This window comes from Megascapheus bottae, chromosome X (genome assembly GCF_031878675.1).
Source record: "Megascapheus bottae isolate mThoBot1 chromosome X, mThoBot2.hap1, whole genome shotgun sequence".
In the NCBI taxonomy this organism is placed as follows: domain Eukaryota; kingdom Metazoa; phylum Chordata; class Mammalia; order Rodentia; family Geomyidae; genus Megascapheus; species Megascapheus bottae.
This window is the reverse complement of record NC_143547.1, coordinates 6,771,774-6,795,209: the sequence shown is the minus strand read 5'-3', so window position 1 is coordinate 6,795,209 and position 23,436 is coordinate 6,771,774. Positions and strand designations below refer to the sequence as shown.

Here is a 23,436-nt window from a genome sequence, read left to right as displayed (position 1 = left end):
GTGTCTATCCCACAGACAAGAAAAGAGAGGTAAAAATAACTTTACCAACAGTCATGTAGCTATTACACGAGATTTATAGCTCAGCTTTATCAAGCCAATCCCTACGATCTGGACCACTATGGCAAGATGCCACTGAAGTGAAGTTAAATGCCTCCTTCCTAAGGATATTTTTGTTTCCAACCTCGCTGTTTGATTTCCCTTCTCTTGGTTTTTCTCATCTTCTCTGCAAATGTTTGCAAGTCCTAGCTCCAACAAGCTTAATGTTATATAATTAATTGCTGATGCAATGCTCACTAATAGGGACTGGAATCTTCTCACCCTCCCTGGGAGGTTGTCATTTTAATAAGGTACCATACATTTTATAATTCTTTAAGGCATATACTGGGTCATGTCTACAAGACCATAACATGGTTAAGAAATATGTGATATGTTTCAAATGCTTGTGGCATAAAAGAAGGAATGCCATATCTAACCTCATGCTAGACAGCAGTTACAATAAGAATCCCATATTTGCCATGGGTTTGCTTTCATTTTACATGCTGCTCATTCTAAAGAAAATTCACACATTTCCTAAACAGATCGCCATGGAGACACCCTTTGGTTTTTTCTTAAACATTCATCTCCACCCATTACATCAACACCACTCTCAGCTTTCAAAGAGTCAAGTTATTTAGAGTTTGTCCAAAGGGTTTTTTTTCCTCTAGCCAGATTTTATCTGGGGCTAAGTGACACTTACTGTTTCCACAGACTTTACAATTTCGATATCCTGGAAGATGGACATGTAGTCAACATTTCCATCATTGTCCATGTTTACCAGATGTGGACTCAGGGTTCTCCAAGGTAAGTTCAGCTCCAAAATGTTTTCCATAGAAAACGCCCACTGGGCTACTGAAATTTTTCCTGACAAGAGCACAAAAAAGCATATATGATTTGTGTACAATTGGAGCAAAACATGTAAGATGTCAGGCATAGTGACAGGGCACCCTGAGGCCTTGAGGCTTGGGAACTTGGTGTTCTCCATGATCTGTGCTACTTACTAGGCCCAAGAGACCTGAGAGAGGAATAACTGGAGACAATGTTTCTTATTCTATAAACCTTACCCCTCCTGTCATATGGAAGAAATCTCATTTGGGCTATTACATTTTTTATTTTTGTGATTAACAAGAAAGCTACAAGATTTGAAATCAAAGTAGCATGAATATGTATATGTGTAGATACATACATATATATATATATCATGAAGTGTTCCTTTTTATTTCTAGTAATATGTATTTGCTTAGTTTATTTTGCTGCTATTAACGCAGTTGCTCCAGTTTTTTGTGTTTTCATAATTTTATTTATTTATTTATTTAGCCAGTCCTGGGCTTGAGCTCAGGGCCTGAGCACTGTCCTTGGACTTTCTCAAGGCTACAGCTCTACCACTTGAGCCTCAGCACCACTTCCAGCTTTTTTCTATGTATGTGGTACCAAGGAACCAAACCTGGGTCTTCGTGCATGCTAGGCAAGCACTCCACCACTAGGACAAACTCCCGGCCCCTGTTTTTATATTTTTTACACATCAACACACACACACACACACACACACACACACACACACACACACACACACACGATTCACTGTCTCCTGGACTTTTGGGGGATTGATTAGTCTTTTTAGCAACATGTTTGTTTTCTGTTTGCTTTTAAGAACTCATTTTTTGCTACTGTAGCTTTAGTCAAAGTGTACATAGGTGTGGACTTAATTTTATTCATTCTGGTTGAATATCATTACTTCTCTTTACCTATTACTCTGAATTTTTCATTAATGCTTAGAAATTCACAGACACTATCAGATTAAATACATTTGTCCTTACATTCTTTGTCTTTCTGACACTGTGTTTAGATGTTTGGTAAACTTCCGCCCAGTTTAGATGTTTGCTAAACTTTCTTATCTTGTTCATATCTCTTCAAAATTCTTTGGTTTTGCTGCTTTTTCATTTCTGCTTTGAGGAAAGGTCTGTCTACATTAAACTATGTAGTCCTGTTTGGCCTCTGTGTTAAAGGCTCTTTTGAGTATGTGTATGTGTGTATGAGTACTGGTAGGGATTGAACCTAGTATCTTGCTTTGTACATGGTACAAAGCATATATACCCAGTCCTTTGGTACTTTTAAAGAAATCCATCCATTTCTTTTTTGCCCATCCTGGGGCTTGAACTCAAGGCCTAGGCACTGTCCCTGAGCTTTCATGTTCAAGGCTAGCCCTCTACCAGTTTGTGACACAGCACCACTTCCAGCTTTTTGGTAAATAATTGGAGGTAAGAGTCTCATAGATTTTCCTGCCTGGGCTGTGTGTGTGTGTGTGTGTGTGTGTGTGTGTGTGGTCTTTAGATCTCAGTCTCCTGAGTAGCTAGAACTATAGGCATGAGCCACCACTGACTAGCCTAGCTTTTATTTTTGAGACACAATCTCCATTTATAATCCCCTTACCTCCACTTCCCAAGATTATAGGCATCTGTTGCTGTACCTAGCTCTCACTGTCCACAATGCTTTATCTTTGTAATTCTTTTTTTCTTTAGACATGCTATATTTTAGGTTTGCTAATTCTAATATCTAATGTTCATGGGGAGCCAAATATGCTGAGTTTTTTTTCTTGACGCCTATTCATGCTGTTGTTTGGAAATCTTTGGGTTAACAATACATAATGGTTCATCTTAAACTCTGGATATACCAGTGCCTAAAATTAGACATTATCCCCTCAAAGACAGATTTGCTTGTCAGGAGTCAGGAACATTACAGACTCAAGAGAAGTTAGTAACATTCCAAGTAGAGAGAAAATGTGGAAGTTCCAACATAGCTCTTCCATCTTTCTAGTTTACTGGAGTATAGACTCAGGATGAGTACTTTAGCAATACTAGCAATCATCACAGGACAATTCAGCCTTTGTGCTTGTGTGTTGCTCCATGCTTTCTCGTATGATGAAAACATTCTCTTCTTCTCTCTCTTTTTTTTTTAAAATACTACAGCTCATTATTTAGCTCAAGCTGCTTCAATTTGCAATCCTAATCCCTCAGATTCTTTATTGTTAGGATTACAGATTTGTATCACCATTCCTGATGCAAATAATCTCTCATAGAAGTAGAGGTGCAACCATGATATTTACCACACCATGAAGCTGATAAATATATTACAATTTTCTTGTTGAAAAGCAGTCTAACCCAGGGTTTTTAGTGTTCTGAATTAAAAAAATTACTGAAAAAGAAATATATGCTTCTTTTGAATGAATAGATTAAAAGCTTGTGTAAATGGGGGGATGGTACACACGCATCTGCATGTGTGTGTATGCTACAGATGGAGCATGGACTCTGGGCCTCATGCTCTTACTTGGCAACTTTTTTCTTTCTTTCTTTTTTTAAATATATTTTTATTGCAATAAATAGAAAGGTTTATATTTGCCAGATAGAAGGTGCATTACTTCACAAACACTGCTACCCTTTCTCATGTTTTTGCCCCCATTTCCCTCCCCCCTCCCTTCATCTTGTTTCCCCCTTTCCCCATCCTATTTCAAATAAATAAATAAACATATATATAGTATATCAGATAACAAGGTAAAATACTGAAACAATATGAAATAACCAAGGGACAACAAAAGAGATGAGAAATAACAGTATCACACATTATATGGCTATTGTTTCTATATCCTGGAGGTCCTTTCATTTAGCCTCATTCTATAAGTCCTTATGTACCTATGTTTTGCCCTATTGTAAACCTCTGCTAGGAGAGTCCAAGGTTTATACTAATTAGGATAAATGAGGGAAACCACTGAGCCTATGTTCCTTTGAGTCTGGCTTAATTTGGATTCTGGGCCTCATGCTTTTACTCAGCAACTTTTTTTCTGGGAGAGAGAAATGAAATTCTAAAGAAGTAAAACAGAAATGAAAAAAGAAAAGAAAGAAGGAAGGGATTACAATTTTACTACCTGATCTACTGTGGTCTCGAAGTTGGAAAGCAGCTACAAGGTCAGTTTTTCGCGAAATTATTTTCTCTTTTAATATTCTGATGGCACTACTTTCCATAACTTCCACCCTGTGAGAAGAAAACCATAATTAGGTACAAGTTATATAAATTATCCTTTTATTTGACTGAGCTGTTACCACTTACCAGTTTCTGACTTAATCATTTCAATTTATACATATTATGTAACTTGTCAGTGTATGCATATATATGTATGTGTATATGTGTGCATTTTCTGAATTTTCTTTTAGAGACTCACTATCCATCTTCAACTTCATCTTTATCCATTTGTCGTGAAAATCATCTTTACTATTAAAGTGAGCATAGACATGTAGGATTGAGTAAGACTGATGTTCCAAGATTCTACTCTCTGTGGTGGGAAGAACTTGCTCAAAACAGGGTGAACTAGTTATGTTGACATCAACAGCATTCACTCTTGAGAACTTGCTTCCCATCCCTTAGAGCATCCCTGAGTAATCAGATTACAGTTTGGAAATGACAGCTGATCACATATCCAATAAGTAATGCACATATTCTAGGGGTTCCTAGAATATGTGTTTTATGGGAAAGCAGTTTGAATCAAGGAGAAAAACAGCTATGATTAATAAACTTTTTTGCCAACCTTAGGGCTTGAACTCAAGGCCAGAGCACTGTCCCTGAGCTTCTTTTGCTCAAGGCTAATAGAAAGTAGCTCCACTATAGCATCAAAAAGAACTCAGAAATAAATTTACAAGACACAAGGAACCAAATACAGTGATAATAGATGATAAACCAAAGGGGGGGAAATGAAAGAAAAAAGAACTCCACACTGTGCATTAAAAACAACAACAATGAAAAAACACTTGTTTCCATATCTTGGAGTTCATTTTGACTCACATCATCTAATAATATCATATGTACATACCTATTGAGCTATTGTGATCCTCTGCTAGGACTATACTAGACATATACTAATTATCACAAATGAGGGAAACCATGGAACCTATGTTTCTTTGGGTCAGGGTTACTTGACTCAATATGATTTTTTTCCCAAGTCTTTCCATTTTCTTATGACTGGGCAATGCCATTCTTTCTGATAGAAGCACAGAATTTCACATTATCTTTTCTTTTTTTGCCAGTCTTGGGGTGTGAACTCAGGGTCTGAGCATTGTCCTTGGGCATTCTGAAGGCCAGAGCTCAGCCACTTGAACAGAGCACCACTTCCAGCTTTTTCTATATATGTTGTTCTGAGGAATCGAACCTCAGTCTTTATGCATGCGAGGCAAGCACTCGACCACTAGGCCAAATTCCTGGCCACAAATTCCACATTTTCTTGATCCATTCATTGACTAAGGTGCATCTAGGTTCATTCCGTATCTCAGCTAGGGTAAATAATGCTAACCCCTCTGTACATCACCTTAACAATAAAATTAAATTTAAAAAAAATTGAGGAAGATACTGAAAGATGAAAAGACTCCCTATGAAAATAGTGAAACAAAAGATCAACTAATTCAGCAGTGATATTCACTAGACACTATATTGGAAATAAATTATACAACTTGTGGGGGAGGGGAGTTGGGAAAAAGAAACAGGGAGAAAAGAAGGGAGGGGAGTGAGTGTTCAAAAAGAAATGTAAGGGGGCCGGAAGTTTGGCCTAGTGGTTAAAGTGCTTGCCTAGCATGCACAAAGACCCGGGTTCGATTCCTTGGTACCACATACATAGACAAAAGCCAGAAATGGTGCTGAGGCTCAAGTGGTAGAGTGCTAGCCTTGAGAAAGTCCAAGGACAGGGCTCAGGCCCTGAGCTCAAGCACAGGACTGGCCAAAAAAAAAAAAGAAATGTAAGGGACAGGAGCATACCCTAGCAGTAGAGTGCTTGCCTAGCATGCACCCAGCCCTGGGTTTGATTTCTCAATATCACATACACAGAAAAAGCTGGAAGTGGTACTGTGACACAAGTGGTAAAAAGCTAGCCTTGAAAAAGCCCAAGGACATTGCCCAGGCTCTGAGTTCAAGCCATAGGACTGGCAAAAAAAATGTACTCTTTGCTTACATATAAGTTTATCTGATTTGGGGAGGGATAGGAGAAACACAGAAATGGTGCAATAGTGATATTCACTAGGCACTATGTTGCAAATGAACTTTACAATGGGGGTGGGAGTGTAGTCAAGAGGGAAACTGGGAGAAAATGAGGGAGGGTGTATCACTGTTCAAAAAGAAAAGTTCTTGCCGGGCGAGGTGGCTCATACCTATAATCCTAGCTACTCAGGAGGCAGAGATCTGAGGACCAAGGTTCAAAGCCAGCCCAGGCACAAAAGGACCTGAGACTCTTATATCCAATTAACCTATGGAAAATGGGAAGTGGGGCCTGACTCAAGGGTAGGGTGATAGCCTTCATCTGAAAAGCTCAGGGACAGAGCCCAAGCCAAGTTCAAGCCCCATGACCCACACACAAAAGAAATACTCATAACCTTCTTGTATAACTGTAACCCCTCTGCATATCACATTTACAATAAAATTAAAAATAAGAAATATAAAAAAGCGGGGCCGGGAGTTTGGCCTAGTGGTTAAAGTGCTTGCCTAGCATGCATGAAGACCCGGGTTCGATTCCTTGGTACCACATACATAGAAAAAAGTCAGAAGTGGTGCTGAGGCTCAAGTGGTAGAGCTCTAGCCTTGAGAAAGTCCAAGGACAGTGCTCAGGCCCTGAGCTCAAGCCCAGGACTGGCAAAAAAAAAAAAAAGAAATATAAAAAAGAAAGAAAATTAACAAATTTATGTCCAAGATTTACATATTAGAAAATATAAAATACCATTCAAGGTAATTATACAAGATGTAAATAAGTTAAACATTATTTCATGTCCACAGATTATTAGAAGGTTTAGTAATGTAAAAAGGAAAAAGCACATAAATTAACATGCAGACTTAAGATATATCCTGATAAATTCCCCTTTGACCTTTTTTTTGGCAAGTTGACAAGATGATTCTAAAATTCATATGTAACTCAAAAAGATAGAGGATAGGCCGGGAGTTTGGCCTAGTGATAGAGTGCTTGCCTAGCATGCACGAAGACCCAGATTCAATTCCTCGGTACCACATACACAGAAAAAAGCCAGAAATCGTGCTGAGACTCAAGTGGTAGAGCTCTACCCTTGAGAAAGACCAAGGACAGTGCTTGGGCCCTGAGCTCAAGCCCAGGACTGGCAAAAAAGAAGAAAGAAAGAAAGAAAGAAAGAAAGAAAGAAAGAAAGAAAGAAAGAAAGAGAGAGAGAGAGAGAGAGAGAGAGAGAGAGAGAGAGAGAGAGAGAGAGAGAGAGAGAGAGAAGAGAAGAGAAGAGAAGAGAAAAGAAAGAAGATAGCTTAAAAGAACTTTAAAATAAATTCAATGTTCAATTCACAATTTTTAGTGTTAAGACATAGGGGCTGGGAGTTTGGCCCAGTGTTAGTACTTGCCTAGCATGCACAAAGACCCGGGTTTGATTCCTCAGTACCACATATATAGAAAAAAAACAAAAGTGATGCTGTGGCTCAAGTGGTAGAGTTCTAGCCTCGAGAAAGCCCAAGGACAGTGCTCAGACCCTGAGCTCAAGGCTCACGGCTGGCAAAAAAAAAATACTACAGACTTTACAGACTTTATCCAAAATGCATGATCCTAGCAATATTTCAGACATCTGAGATTCATAGGTTTTTGAGTATTTCATAGACTATGTGCATTATTTTATTTTATTTTATTTTGCCAGTCCTGGGGCTTGAACTCAGGGCTTGAGCTCTGTCCCTGTGCCATTTTGTGCTCAAGGCTAGTGCTCTACCACTTGAGCCACAGAACCACTTCTGGCTTTTTCGAAGTAGTTTATTGGTGATAAAGAGTCTCACAGATCTTCCTGCTTGGGCTGGCTTTGAACTGTGATGCTCAGATCTCTCCCTTCTGAATGGCTAGGGTTACAGGTGTAAGTCACTGGCACGGGATAAATTTAGATTTTTTTTTTATTTTTCACTTTGAGCCGCATAAGTTCCTTTAGAGGTAGGCATAAATTGGCAGCTCCCCTCCCTCTCTCTCCCTCCCTCTCTCCCTCCTTTGCTCTCTCTCGCGTGCTAGTCCTGGGGCTTGAATTCAGGCTGACCACTGTCCCTGAGTTTCTTTTGCTCAAGGGTTCTACAACTTGAGCCACAACTCCACTTCAGGATTTTTTATTTTTTGACAGTTGAGTGGAGATAAGGAGTCTCACAGAAGCTGGACATGGTGGCTCACACCTGTAATCCTAGCTACTCAGGAGGTTGAGATCTGAGGAACACAGTTCAAAGCCAGCCTGGGCACTAAAGTCCGAGAGACTCATCTCCAATTAACCACCAGAAAACAAGAAGTGACACTGTGACTCAAGGGGTAGAGCAGTAGCCTTGAGCTGAAGAGCACAGGGACAACATCCAGGCCCAGAGTTCAAGTCCCAAACCCGCCAAAAAAAATGAGTCTCACAGACTTTCCTGATCAGGCTGGCTTCGAACTATAATCCTCATCTCAGTCTCCTGAGTAGTGAGGATTACAAGTGTGAGCCAACAGCACCCAGCTTATAGAACTATTTCTAAAGCAAAATCATGGAAGAAACCTGGATGTCATCCATTGAATATTTAGTAACTCTGTAGTTTTTTTAATTGTATTTTATGTACAGAGGGGTTACAGTTATATTCATCAGGTAATAGGTACATTACTTCTCAAACCTTGATACCTTTTCTCATGTTTTTGTCCCCCTTTCCCTCCCCGGCCCCCTTAACTCTGTAACTGTATGACACATATATACAATGGATATTAGAAGTGTTCAAAATAATTAAATAGGTTTATATAACATATCTTGAAGTAATGTTCATTACTTAGGGGGAAAGTCAGTTGTCAAAGAGTGCAATAGATTCATTTTCTATGTGTGTGCTGGTACTGAGGCTTGAATTCCTGGCCCCACCACCTTACTTGGCTTTTGTGCTCAAAGCTGGCTCTCTACTACTTGACTTATACCTCAATTTCTAGCTTATTGCTGGTGAATTTGAGTTAAGAGTTTCTTGGATTTGTTTCCTGAGCCGGTTCAAACCCATGACCAACACATCTCAGCATTGTGAGTTGCCAGGATTACAGGCATGAGCTACCCAAATGCCCTGGTGAAACAACAGGGCAAAATAAATTCTATCATTGTGAAAAAAACAATACACAGCATGTTTGTTTTTTACTATTTTTCTCTTGAAACTGGGATTTATATTTGATAAGGGGACTTTTTCAGATTTTGTCAATTGCTATTACTAAACCTGCATCTAGGACAGTACCAGATATTTAGCAGCTGCTCACATGTTATTTAACACAACATATTGATGATTATTGGCTACTCTATAGGAGCAAAAATAAAAGGACAGAAGAAATCCTTTGTATTAATTTTAATTACTTGTTGGGAAAAGACTGAGGAGGGAGTAACAGACAATTAACATTTTATTTATATTTCTTTTCTCATTTGGTAATAATTAAAGGGTTTCAAGTATATACTAATACTAGAAAGAAACATTGCTGGAAAAAAGATAAATATCACTACACGGAGATATACTGAGCATTCCAGTCACAAACATTTCTGGATAGAACAAAAAGGGGCAAGTTCAGATTGGGATGTTTGTGCAGCAGAGGCTGTATGTGAAGGAACTAAGTGAATGCTTTTTTGGTTTATTTGGTTATATGAGTAATTATTACTTAGGAATTGAAATTTCTTCCTTTTTCTATCAAATATAGGTACAACCATTATGTGTTCATGCCTGGAACAGTTTCCACTTTTGTTTATGCTTTGATTTGGATGGCTGCTCTTAGTTGTTTGGCATTGTTTTAACAAGTCACCAATACCCAGTCCTTGGCATTCTCAGAACATACACACCTTTGGTAAAGAGGGCTCAGGCATGATGCACTAGTTGCTCGGTACTGGAAAAATCGTGGGGCCATGCCATGAGCCAGTCTGATGTAAGCTCCTCGATTGCTGCCTTCTTCATAATAATTAGAAGCGGAAAAGACAGTAATGACCTGAGGAAAGAAAAAAGATAAGCCTCATAAAATTAGTTCTTAAAAGGTCAGCAATAGTTCAATTCCTAAAAAACACACAAAGCAGCTGGGCACTGGTGGCTCATGCCTATAATCAAGCTACTCAGGGGAGGATGAGGTATGAGGATTATAGTTCAAAGCCAACCTGAGCAGGAAAGTCTGGAAGACTCACATCTCTAATAAACTACAAAAGAAGACAGAAGTGGAGTTGGCTCAAGTGGTAGAGCACTACCTTTGAGCAAAAGAAACTCAGAGGGACAGCACTCAGGCCATGAGTTCAAGTTCTAGGCCCAGAAAAAAATTATCCAAGTCTGACATGACTGCCACTGGAATAAAAGCAAAGCTTATCACTCACATATCCAGGAGAATACAGGTTCTAACTACACACTTAAGTCCCCAGTATATGAACAATTGAGTAGGTTCAGGGCCCCACAAGAGTAAAGCTTCAAAAGAAGAAAAATAACAGATGGACTAAAAGACCAGTTACTATCTTCAGAGGGAACTTACTGTGAATCTGGTAGAAATGCAAAGAGAATATTGGTGGACAGCCAGGAGTCTGGCCCAGTTCTGTCCCACTAAGCTATCACTTCAGATAAGCCACACGTTTTACATTTTCTCATAACAAAGAAATCATTTTGCAACATTAGTATTAGCCTAAAATAAATCAGTAGAATTAAGGAAAGCATTGGTACGGAAAGAAATGCCATCCAATTTGGAATGCATTCTTATTTACTGCTCTTCACTATGGAAACAGAGGTAGCCTGGGACCACTGAAGGGAAACGACAGATTCCAATTCGATGGCCACCTCTCAACTGCCCCTGAGGAGCAACTTGCTGGCAACTGCCTCATCAGCCAGTGGAAAGGAACTGTGCTTAGTGTCTTCTGTTCTGCACAGGGAACATGCAAAGGGGGCCTTCACCACTGCCTCTTATATGCTTGTTGAGGAAAAGCAGTGTGAAGTTTGTTTACAGTTAGTGTAGAATGGCACTATTCCATACAGTGTCATGTAATAGAATTTGTTTCTGGGATTAGTGAACATCAGGAAAATGAGTCAAATATTGCTTAGGTGTTGTGACAGTGAAGCTCCTTCAAGTAACCTATGTGAAAGCTGCAGTCTCTACTTTCTGTGTATCACCAAAAAAGATGTCTGTTTTCTGGGCATCTAGGTCAGACAGAGTGTGCAGAGAGCACCACAGGTGGGTTGAGGGCGTCACCAACAATGTCAGCTCACCTTTCCGTCATGGCAGATATCATACCCATCAGGCTTGCACTCATGAGACCTAATGATCATCTTCAAGTGATATTTACTAAGGATTGTGGAGGTAACATCTGGTCCAAAATAGCAGCCCCCTCCTCGACTTGTGTTTGGATAACAGCCTTTCTTGCTTTTGGGATCACTCCACAGAAGATCAATAACCTTGAGACAATAAAACCAAATTAGGCTACTACTTATAAATAAGATTCTGTCTTTCTAGATTCCAACTTATTTGCCAGAAATTCAACCCAAGCTTCCCAATGACTATTCCTCTCTTCTCTCTAAATCATTTCAAACATACCTCTTTCATGTAACCTCCTTTCCAGCACAATTATAAAGTCCATTACTATCTCACTTTTCTGCTCTTACCAATAATCAATTCAGCAACTACCAGTGCAAAGTAGCAATATTTGGTAATGGCAAAGTCAGTGCTTGACTATTCTTCTTTTGCCCTGACAATTTTCATTGTTGTTTCACAATTGTTGAAGCCACCCTTTTTATCTAGGCCACTTGGCATGTAAATACCTCAAAGTTCTAATCAACTATGGTTCTAAAAGTCTATGTTTTGCAGTTTGTTCTTGTTGCCATCTTGGTGGGGTTTTGTCTGTTTGTTTTTTGTCAGTTGTGGGACTTGAACTCTGGGTCTGGGTGCTGTCCCTGAGCTATTCAGCTCAAGGCTGGCACTCTAACTGTTTGAGCCACAGAGCCACTTCTGGTTTTCTGGTGGTTCATTGGATATAAGAGTCTCATGGAATTTTGTGCCCAGGCTAGCTTTGAATCGCAATCCTCAGATCTCAGCCTCCTGAGTAGCTAGGATTACAGGCGTGAGCCACCAGCATCCAGGTGTCATTTTGGTTTTTGAGATGGAGAGTACGTGCTGCAGGCTGAACGATTGAACCCAGTGCCTCACACATGACAGGAAAATGCTCTGCACTAAGCTAAACCTCTAGTCCTTTCTCCCCTACATGTCCCTTTTAAGGCCATGAAATAGCCTATAATTGAAATGTTGTTATTCTACTGAGTCTTGACAAGAGGACTAGAAATGATGGTTCCAGTAAATTGGTTGTGCATCCATTGATAGGTTAGATATTGAAGAGGAGCTAAAAATAAATGAGAGAAAGGAGAGTGTGGTGAGAAGAGCAGAACTAGTAAGAGAACTACTCTAGAGAACACTAGAGAAACCCTGCAAAATATACACTTTCTGAAAGATACTTTGTTTCTGATGAGTGATTGAGGTGAGAATTACAGATCCCCAAAGAAGCCTAGAATCCTGTCTTCCACTAGTTCATTCTACCCTATATATATATATATATATATATATATGTTTATATATATATATATATAGGGTAGAATGAACTACCCTATATATATATATATATATATATATATATATATATATATATGTTTATATATATATATAAACTAAAGGGGTTACATATATCTCCTTAGTTTGCTGGTGTTTAGGGGTATAGCTCCATGGTTAAGCGATTAGCATGTGTGAGTCCCTGGATTTAATTTCTAGCACACATATACATATACATGTGCAAAAATGCACATGCATACAGATTATAAATACAGGTAAGGAAGTAGAGAAACTGGACCCCTCATACTTTGCTGGTAAAAATATAAATGATATAGTGCTTGGGAAAATGGATTAGAGATTTCTCAAAATGTTTATCTTTATAGTTAATTGTCATCCCACCCAGCAGTTCCACCCGTATGAATAGGCCCAAATTGGATATACAGAAAAACCTGTAGGTGAATGTTCAGATGAGTAGTATTTGCAATATCCAAAAAAAATGGATGTAACCCTTATTTCCATAAACTGACACATAAATGTCTATTCTTATTTTAGAATATGTTTCACTAGTAAAAAAGAAACAGATACTGACACATAATACAATATAGAGGAATCTAAAGAACATCTTGTTAAGTAAAATACACAAAATAAACATGTCTCTCCCCCCCCTCTGTCTCTCTCTCTCTCTCCATACACACACACACACTATTTTTTTTGGTAGGGCATGGGGCTTGAATCCTGGGCCTGGGTGCTCTTCAGCTCAAGGCTACCACCCTACCCCTGGAGCCACAGCTCCACTTCTGGTTTTCTAGTGGTTAACTGGAGATAAAAGTCTCAAAGACTTTAGTGCCCAGGTTGTCTTTGAACTATGAGCCTCAAATCTCAGTCTCCTGATTACCTAGGATTACAAGCGTGAGCCACCATGCCCAGCTATGACTATATATTTTTGTGCCAGCCCTAGGGATGGGCTTGAGGTCAGGGTCTAGACACTGTCCCTGGGTTTTTATGCTCAAGGTTAGTGTTCTACTGTTGAGCCACAGCTTTTTGGCAGTTAATTGCAGGTAAGAGTTCTATGGACTTTCCTGCTCAGGCTTGTTTTGAACAGCAATTCTCAGATCTCAGCCTCCTGAGTAGCTAGGATTATAGGTATGAGCCACTGCCACTATGCTTCTAGACTACATATTTTATGTGTCCATTTTGCATAGAATAGGCGAATGTGTAAAGATAGAAATTACATAATGCTTGCCTAAGGATGGTGACGGCAATGTGGATGAAGTTGAGTGTTCAAATATTTTGAACTTGTTTTTTAGATGATAAAATTGTTCTACTATGGGCCAGGAGTGTAGCCTAGTGCTAGAGTGTTCATCTTGCACGTGTGAAGCCCTGAGTTAGATTCCTCAGTGCCATATACACAGAAAAAGCCAGTAGTGGCACTATGGCTCAAATGGCAGAGTGCTAGCCTTGAGCAAAAATGTGTCCAAGGACAGTGCCCAGGCCCTGAGTTCAGGCCTGGCAATAAATAAATAAATAAATAAATGTATGTATGTATGTATGTATGTTCTAATATTAGATTATGGTAACAGTTGGCTAACTGTGAATATATTAAAAACTATTGGAATTAAGTGAAGTAAGCCAGACCCATAGGCTCAATGGTTTCCCACATGTGTAATCATTAGTACACATCTAGGATTCTCCTAGCAGAGGATCACAATAGCTCAAAGGTAATAATGTGCTCAAAATATGCACATAAGGTCATATAGGATGAGACTAAATAAAATGAACTCTAGGATATGGAAACAAGAAGCTTATTTTTGTGATTGTTGTTCTTAATGTACTATGTTATTTCTCTTTTCTTTTTTCCCCCTTATTGTTAATCTCATATGGTTAATATTGCTGACTTTGTTACCTGATATATTGTATGTAAGTTTATTTAATTGAAATAGGAAAGGGAAGTGGGAAAAACAAGATGATTTGGAGGGGGAGGGGAAAGGGAAACAGGAACGAAAACATGAGAAAGGGTATCAAAGTAATGTACCCACTACCTGACGAATGTATCTGTAACCCTTGTATACATTACCCCAACAATAAAATACAATAAAAAATAGTTTAAAAAACCCTATTGGCTTATTGACCTAAAATGAGTGAATGACATGGTATGTAGATTGTATCTCAATAATGGTATTAAAAATAGTTATCAGGGCCACACATGGTAGTTCATATCAATAATCATAGCTTGTGGGAGGCATAGGTAAGGGATAATGAGGTCTGAATCCAATCCTGAGGCTAAACACCAGTCCACATCTGAAAAAATCTGGAAGAAAAAAAGTCCTAAAGTGTGACTCAAGTGATATAGCTACTGAGATAATGGCATGATCTGATAACAAATGTAAATTCTTTTTAAAGTATTTACTGTAAGGTGCAATATCATGTAAGTTGGTGATTTCATTGCGGCTCTGGTAAACACTTTTGATTACCTACCTGTTCCCATTCTTGCTTTGATAAATGTTCAGATAAGGAATCGTCTGAAGTGGCTTTCCCCGAGGTCATGGCTTTCCCTGCTTTACTTTTCTTCAAGTCATTTACTTGGTCTTTATTCACTGACACTGGGGGCATCAGCACAGTTTTCATCTACAAAACAAATATGTACTTTAATCAAAACATCTGCTATTGTGCCTTAAACCTGATTGCAACTGAGACTTATTTTTAGAGTAGGAGGCAGCACTGTTAATAATATTATAAGAACAGGTGTAAACCAGAAATTGTAGTCATTTCTTGGTGAGCTGGTTAAGACAACAGATTTGATTTCAAAAGAGGGTTGTAAGAAAGTTTCTATCCAGTTTATAATCTATCCAGTTAAAAGTTTCTATCCAATTTAAAGTTTTCCTGCTTCGGTGTTAAACCTCTTAGGAGTTACTCAACAAGTATGAAACACTACATACCAGGTGCTGGGGTTTTATCAGTGAAATAGAGAAGAAAACATTCCAAGAAAAATAATACCAAGAGCCGGAGCTGGTGGCTTACGCCTGTAATCCTAGATTTCGGAGATTGAGATCTGAGGTTCACATTTCAAAGCCAGCCCAGCATGAAAATCTCATCTCCATTTAACCACTAGAAAATCAGAAGTGGTGCTGTGGCTCAAGGGATAGGGCAATAGCCCTGAACTGAAAAGCTCAAGGACAGTGTCCAGGACCAGATTTCATGCCCCATGACTGACAAATTCATAACAATACCAATATAATGTTTTTAGCCATTCTTGGGGCTTGGATTCAGGGCCTGGGCACTGTCCTTGGATTTTCTCAAATGCTCTACCACTTGAGCCACCACACCCACTTCAAGCTTTTTCTGTGTATGTAGTACTGAGGAATCGAACCCAAGGCTTTGTGCATGCTAGTCAAGCACTCTACCACTAGGCCACACTCCTGACTCCAAGATTCTTTACTTAATGGAATTAAGAGCATATAAACAGCTGATGATATGGTCTAGAGGTTGTATTAAGTCAAAGGATTCAAAGATAATAGCAACAATATTATGATTCACCTGTGTGTAAAAATATAGAGGCTATGAAACTTCAAGGTATAACAGATATCTCAGATTCGACTGCCTCTCAGATTCAGGTCCAGCTTGAGAGTCTACCTGCCTATTTTGGTAGGAAGGTGACTACCAGTTGGTTCCGGTGTCCCACTAGGCCCATATACTATCATTAGTTACTCAGTTGCCATTGCTTCTCATCCCATGTGGCATTCCCCTTTGGACCTATCTAGAGGCTTCAGCTTGACTCTGGCAAAGGAGAAACGCAACTCCAGTTACCCTATATGGCCCACTCAAGGAGCCCTACGCTATAAGTGGAATCTTCACATATACCATGTAGATCCTTCCTGAGAGGTTCTATACAGGCTTCTGGTCTGTTTCTGCTGTACTTAATATGTATAGGCCAAAAGCAATTATTGCAATCTATTTGAAATATAAGGAAATTAACAAAAATTCAAACATAAACTGGGCACCAATGGCTCATACCTGTAATCCTAGCTACTCAGAGGGCTAAGATCTAAGGACTGTGATTCAAAGCCAGTCCAGGGAAGGAAATCCATGATACTTATCTCCAGTCAACCATTGAAAAGCCAGAAGTGGAGATGTAGCTCAAGTGGTAGAGTGCTAGGTTTGAGCAAAAAAGCTCAGGGACAGCACCCAGGTCCTGAGTTTAAGCCCCAGAACTAGCACACTTGTGTGTACACACAGAATTCAGATATAAATTGTAAGGTAATTATATGTATATGAGGCATCTAGTGTAATCAAATTCATAAATACAGAAAGAAGATTAGTGGTTGCTGTAGATAAAGGAAGAGGGAGTATGGAGGACCATTGTTTAATGGGTACAGTTTCAGTCTAAATAGATAAAAATGTAGCTTAACTATATATACATTTTTAATAAAGGTTGCAGTGATAAATTTTGTTATATATTTTTTACCACAATGTACTATAAAGAGAGATTTTAGTTTTAAAAGTCAAGATTTTTTGTTGTTGTTGTTGTTGTTTTTTGCCAGTCCTGGGCTTGAGCTCAGGGCCTGAGCACTGTCCTTGGACTTTCTCAAGGCTAGAGCTCTACCACTTGAGCCTCAGCACCACTTCTGGCTTTTTTCTATGTATGTGGTACTGAGGAATCGAACCCAGGTCTTCATGCATGCTAGGCAAGCACTTTAACCACTAGGCCAAACTCCCAGCCAAAAGTCAGGATTTTTCACTTCTAAAAACAACATGAAATACCAAGACTTCTTCACTTTCCCACTTTCAACGTGAATTTTTTTGGAAACCTTTTCTGTTTTTTTGCCAGTCCTGGGGCTTAAACTTAGGGCCTGAGCATTGTCCTTGGGCTTTCTCAAGGCTAGAGCCACAGCACCACTTCTAGCCTTTTCTATATATGTAGTACTTTAGAATCAAACCTGGGTCTTTGTGCATGCTAGGCAAACAATCTACCACTAGGCCAAACTCCAGGCCCAAGAAGCCTTTTCCTTTTTTGGGTGGGGGAGGGTCTGTCATGGGGCTTGAACTCTGGGCCTGGGTGTTGTCCCTGAGCTCCTCAGCTCAAGGCTACTGCCCTACATCTCTTCAGCTCAAGGCTACCACCCTGTTTTCTTGTGGTTAGTTGGAGATAAGTCACAAGGTCTTTAGTACCCCAGTCTGGCTTTGAATCACAATCCTTAGATCCCAGCCTCCTGAACAGTTAGGATTACGGTCATGAGCCAGAGTGCCCGGCCCAAGAAACCTTTTCTAGACATAAAAATTACCCAGTTTGGGGTTGAGAGTTTGGCCTAGGGATAAAGTATTTGTCTAGCATGTATGAAGACCCGGGTTCAATTCCTTGATACCATATACATAGAAAAGCCACAAATGGTGCTGTGGCTCAAGTGGTAGAGCAGTAGCCTCAAGGAAAAAGCCCAAGGACAGTGCCCAGGCCCTGAACTCAAGCCCCAAGACAAAAAAAAAGGAAATTACCCAGTTTGTTCTGTATCATGCAAGATTTTCTTTAAAAATTTCATAGTATTTTCACACTTACAACAATCACCAAAACAAATTCAAAATGAAAAATGAAGGAATGGATATATTCCATTAAAAAATCTGAGATAAGATTCATGCCGATAATTACTACTTACTTTGTTTCTTTCAATATGATGGAGTAAATTCAAATCTGTAGACTCTGATATCCCACCATGTATGATAAGGATTTCATCATCAATAATTGTACCAATTGGGAGCCAGGTATAGACGTCTTCTAAGACTTGCAAGATTTGCTTCCCATGTAGCTTTAAGTAAAAGTTTGAATAAGCTTCAATTTCCTGATAGATCTCACCTATTGAATAGTCCCAATATCTGAACAAAAATTATTAGTTTTCATGCCACCCAAATAAGGTAACCAAGGAGTCACTAACCAGCTGACATGTAATAATTTTTTTAAATTCTATATTTGTAGTATTTTGACCTCTTGGGGTCTTAAACACTCTGAAGGAACTACTGATAGAGATATGCGCAGCAATCAGTTCAGAGTCCATACCTCCAAGGATCTCTTTTATTAAACTGTCCATTCAGAGCCATTATACTTCTCCATTCACCAGGGATTAGGCACCAAATAGAGACAACTCTTATATCCCAAGCTGGCTGACATTATGCAAACTTGTTAATCTTAAACCTGATTAGATGGAGGCAACTTGCCCTTAACTTCTAAGGAAAATCATAATAAAATCTACATAAATAAATATGCTTTTCTCTGGTCCATGTTTTCCCTGGCTTTCTCTTCTCTCTCTGTCTATCTCTCTCTACTTCAGGGTCTTCTGTTTGTAGGAAATCACTCTACAAATGGAACCATTCCACCTAGTTCCCTCTGCCTTCTGACTGATTCTGGTACTTTCCCCTGTGATCCTTCCTGGGTGCCAGCCATATGGTAGTGCTTCTTTCTTTCTGACAGTCATTTCATTGTCTGATGGCTTTACCAGGATTTTATTGTCAACAATCATGCCAATTCAGAACCAGATGAATAAAACTAATTTCATGTTGGAATCTTCAAAGCAATGGAGTATATTTATCTTTGCTGAAGCCAACACAAAAGTCACAATGAAAAAGAAAATATAATACCCTATCATGAGCCGGGCCCGGTGGCTCACACCTGTAATCCTAGCTACACAGGAGGCTGAGATCTGAGGGTCAAGGTTCAAAGCCAGCCTGGGCACAAAAGGACCCAAGACTCTAACCTCCAATTAACTCCTAGAAAACGGGAAGTGGGGCTTGACTCCAGGGTAGAACAGTAGTCTTGAGCTGAACAACTCAGGGACAATGCCCAGGCCCAGAGGTAGGGTGGTAGCCTTGAGCTGAAGAGCTCAGGGACAGCGCCCAGGCCGAGTTCAAGCCCCATGACCCACAAAAAAATGACCCTATCATGACCAGGGATCTTGTTGTATTTCTATTTTATTAAAAGATTCTGAATAATTAGCATATCATTACTGGCTCTCTTTTCACTTCTATGTATAAACAGTAAAAACAATGCAAAAAAGTATGAGTCTTACCTTGTATTTATTTAAAACTTCTTGTGTGAATCCATACCTAAAGAAAATACAAGGAATTTTAAACTGTTTACTGTTCATAACTCCTCCTCACCCAAGTCATACAAAAAGAGGAGCCATATTGACATTCACTATCACCAGCACTGGGAATACAAGTTGGAACTGTTACCGGAGTCTTTAATTGGCATGTCCCTACTTGCAATCAGCTTACAGGATAGTTGAGGGAAAGAAACATTTTCATGAAACAATCATAAGGCAAGTTAAAAAACACATTTTCTTCATGCTTTCTCTAACAGTGGTTTTATAACAAATGGTGCTATGTACCAGACACTTCAATTCCTGACTAGCCATAGTGAAGGGGAATTTTTTTTCAAAATTACTTTTCTTTGCTTTAGGGTAATTTTATTTTACCCGGCAAAGTAATGAAGGAATGCAATACATCCCACACATGTTTCCATGCATATCACATCATATCCACGTTCTATACTGTAACATTGTGTTTCCAAAGATGAATTTATCTCTAAACCCATCAAAAGTACAATGCCATTCTTTCTAGTGGATAAGTAGAATTCCATTTGAGAGGGTAAGTAGGGGGGGCACAGAGATGATGGGATAAAAAAGGAATGGAATGAAACTACCCTGTTGGTGGGAATATAAACTTGTTCAGTCACTCTGGAAAACAGTATGGAGTTTCCTCAAAAGACTAAACATAGAGCTTCTCTATGACCCACCAGTACCACTACTGGACATTTATCTAACTGACCACAAACCAGGCCACATTAAAGCCACCAGCACAACCATATTCACTTAAGCATTGCTTACTATATAGCCAAGATATGGAATCAACCAAGATGTCCCTCATACACAATGGGATTTTATACTTCCATCAGGAAGAATGACATTGCACCATTTGTAAGGAAATAGAAAAATTAAGTGAGACGCAAAGAAGCATAGGTTGCATGGTTTCCCTCCTTTGTAATCATTAGAATGTGCCTATGAATCTACAAGTAAATCCAATGGATAGTAAAAGACAAAATTATACTTGGACATGGTAAATTAAACAGGACTCTAAACATTCACTCAGAGAGACCACAGGAGGATATTCTTAGGAGAGGATCACAAGGGCTCAATAGTTATGTGCATATGAATATATAAAATGATGCTTATAGAAATGAACCGCAAGAAATGAAAACAAGAGGTTTTTATTTTACTTTTTGTGTTTTTTTCCTGTTTTTTTCCTATTTCTCCCCTTCTGTCACTTTTTTTAAAATTTCTCTACCTTTTGTCTTGTATGTAAGTTTATCTGATGTGGGGGGCAGAAGGGGAAGCACAGAAATGGTGGGACAAAGGATGAACTAATGTAGCCAGTGATATTCACTGGACACTACATGGAAAATGAACTATATAAATTGTGGGGGAGGGGAATCAGAGGGGAAAAAACTAGAAGAAAATGTAATGTACTTGATACCTGACTTATGTAACTGTAACCCCTCTGTTCATCACCTTTACAATAAAAATGTGCTATAGTGGTTGAGTTCTTGCCTAGCATGCACGAAGCCCTGGGTTTGAATCCTCAGTGACACATAAACAGAAAATGCTCGAAGTGACACTGTGGCTCAAGTGGTAGAGTGCTAGCCTTGAGCAAAAAGAACCCAGGGACAGTGGCTAGGCCTTGAGCTCAAGTCCCAAGAATGGCCAAAAGAAAAAAAAAGAAATGATGGGACAAAGGATTTAAAAAAATGCAGCAGTGATACTCACTAGATACTTTTTTGCAAATGAACTATACAACTTGTAGGTAGGGACAGGAGAGAAATCCGGGAAAGAGCAAGGGAAAGGGTGACATTGCTGAAAAAGAAATATGCTCTTTATTTGACTTATATAATTATGACTCCCCTGTACATCACCTTTACAGTAACAATAAAATACAGAAATCACCTTAAAATTAACCACTGAGCTTTGATCAAGACATTCAAAAGCCCAGTACCAAAACCATGAGACTTAGCATATCTTCTACTAATATACTAGAACAAACTATTTTCTGTTTTCACAAAATGGCAAACAAAAAGGAAAAAAGCAAATGAATGGAACATTTATCATTTCCCATACCTTTAAGAATAAAATATTAAATCATTTAGTGAATATTTATCCCTCAAAACCTCCAGTGTGTTATATTACAGCTAATCTTGAAAATGTTTATGAACTGCTAGGCTATTAGCAATGATCATTTATTAAAAACATACACATCAGTGCAAAATGGTGTCCATTTCTAGGATAACATCTGAGAATAGATAAAAGAATAGATAGCAACAGTATGATTCCATCTAAGTCTGCTCATAGAAACTGCTACATCTGCGAAACTGACATAACAAAAATACCCCAAACAACCACTTAAGACTAAAAGGTGGGCATGCCAGCAGATAAAGAACAAAAGATGTAAGAACAAGACTGGAAGAAAAGATAAGATAGAGGCTTCAGAGCAATTTATATTCACTTCACGAAAGACTGGGGTAAGAATTGAAGCCTTCCTTTATATTCCCCTTGCCTCTCTTTCTTTGCCCTTACCCCAAACTCTGCTGGGAACTAAACATGGTGGTATTTTCTGGAGTGGAAAATAAAAGAGGCAAACCTAAAAGCCAATGTTACCTTAGATTCATCATAAAATCTTCATGGTTCCCTCTGTTCAAGTGAATGTCTTGGGGGTAGACAAGAAAACTTACAAACAGGACCATTAGGATTTCTATGGAATTTCTGCCTCGATCTACAAAATCACCATTAAAAATATATGGGTTGCTCTCTGAAGGGAGACCATTCTGTGGTAAAAGAGGGAGAAAACCAAGAAGTTAAAAGAATTTTTTTTTCCTGTTGGGTTCTATCTGTGCTTTTATATTTGGTAGTATTTGCTTTGTTAAATGATATTAGGCTATTGTCAGTGCATTTTTATATCTTATTTGTGAATTACTGATGTGAAGGAAGAAGTGCAATATCCCATCTGAAAAATAACTATAATTTAAAATGGCCTAGAGATATGCCTCAAGTAATAAAGTGTTGACAAGAAAGTGAAAGGTCCTAGCCAGCAGGTGGTGGCTCATGCCTGTAATCCTAACTACTCAGGAGGCTGAGATCTGAGGATCATGGTTCAAAGCCAGCCCAGGCACACAAGGACATGAGACTCTTATCTCCAATTAACCTCTAGAAAAAAACAGGAAGTGGGGCTTGGCTCAAGGGTAGGGCAGTAGCTCAGGGACAGCACCCAGGCCAAATTCAAGCCACATGACTCACCAAAAAAAGTGTAAGGTCCTAAATTCAAACATCATTTTAGGGGCCGGGAGTTTGGCCTAGTGGTAGAGTGCTTACCTAGCATGTACAAAGACACGGGTTCAATTCTTCAGCACCATATACGTAGGAAAAAAAAGCCAGAAGTGGTTCTATGGCTCAAGTGGTAGAGTGTTAGCCTTGAGAAAACCCAAGGACAGTGCTTAGGCCCTGAGCCCAAACCCAGGACTGGCAAAAACAAAAAAACAAAAAACAAAAAAAAACCCATCATTTTATTATTTATTCATTTAAATACAATTAATAAAAACAGATTTTCTCTTCATCTTGTACAAACTATTTATAACATACTAAAGACAATAAAGACAATCAGATACAAACTGCTCTCAGTACATTGTATATTGTGCTGTAAACAGCAATAAAGTTGATTAATGCTGTCTAATTAATTCTTTTGTTTTAGTTTGGGGCTTGAACTCAGGGCCTGGGCACTGTCCCTGAGCTTTTTGGCTCAAGGCTAGCACTCTGTCACTCAAGCCA

General features: G+C 39.0%; 1 protein-coding gene across 1 annotated transcript in view; it reads right to left on the bottom strand.

Annotated features, from left to right (window-relative positions):
* The window catches only part of Ppef1 (protein phosphatase with EF-hand domain 1), a 76,014-nt gene that overhangs the window by 3,041 nt on the left and 49,537 nt on the right, over positions 1-23,436 (bottom strand). Inside the window, exons 10-17 of the mRNA XM_090326792.1 lie at positions 22,273-22,439; positions 19,633-19,669; positions 18,229-18,378; positions 15,059-15,208; positions 11,257-11,442; positions 9,864-10,006; positions 3,956-4,062; positions 737-900 (exon numbers count right to left, since the gene is read on the bottom strand). Coding sequence (XP_090182918.1) covers positions 737-900; positions 3,956-4,062; positions 9,864-10,006; positions 11,257-11,442; positions 15,059-15,208; positions 18,229-18,378; positions 19,633-19,669; positions 22,273-22,439 — 1,104 coding nt within the window. The remainder of the gene's footprint in view (positions 1-736; positions 901-3,955; positions 4,063-9,863; positions 10,007-11,256; positions 11,443-15,058; positions 15,209-18,228; positions 18,379-19,632; positions 19,670-22,272; positions 22,440-23,436) is intronic.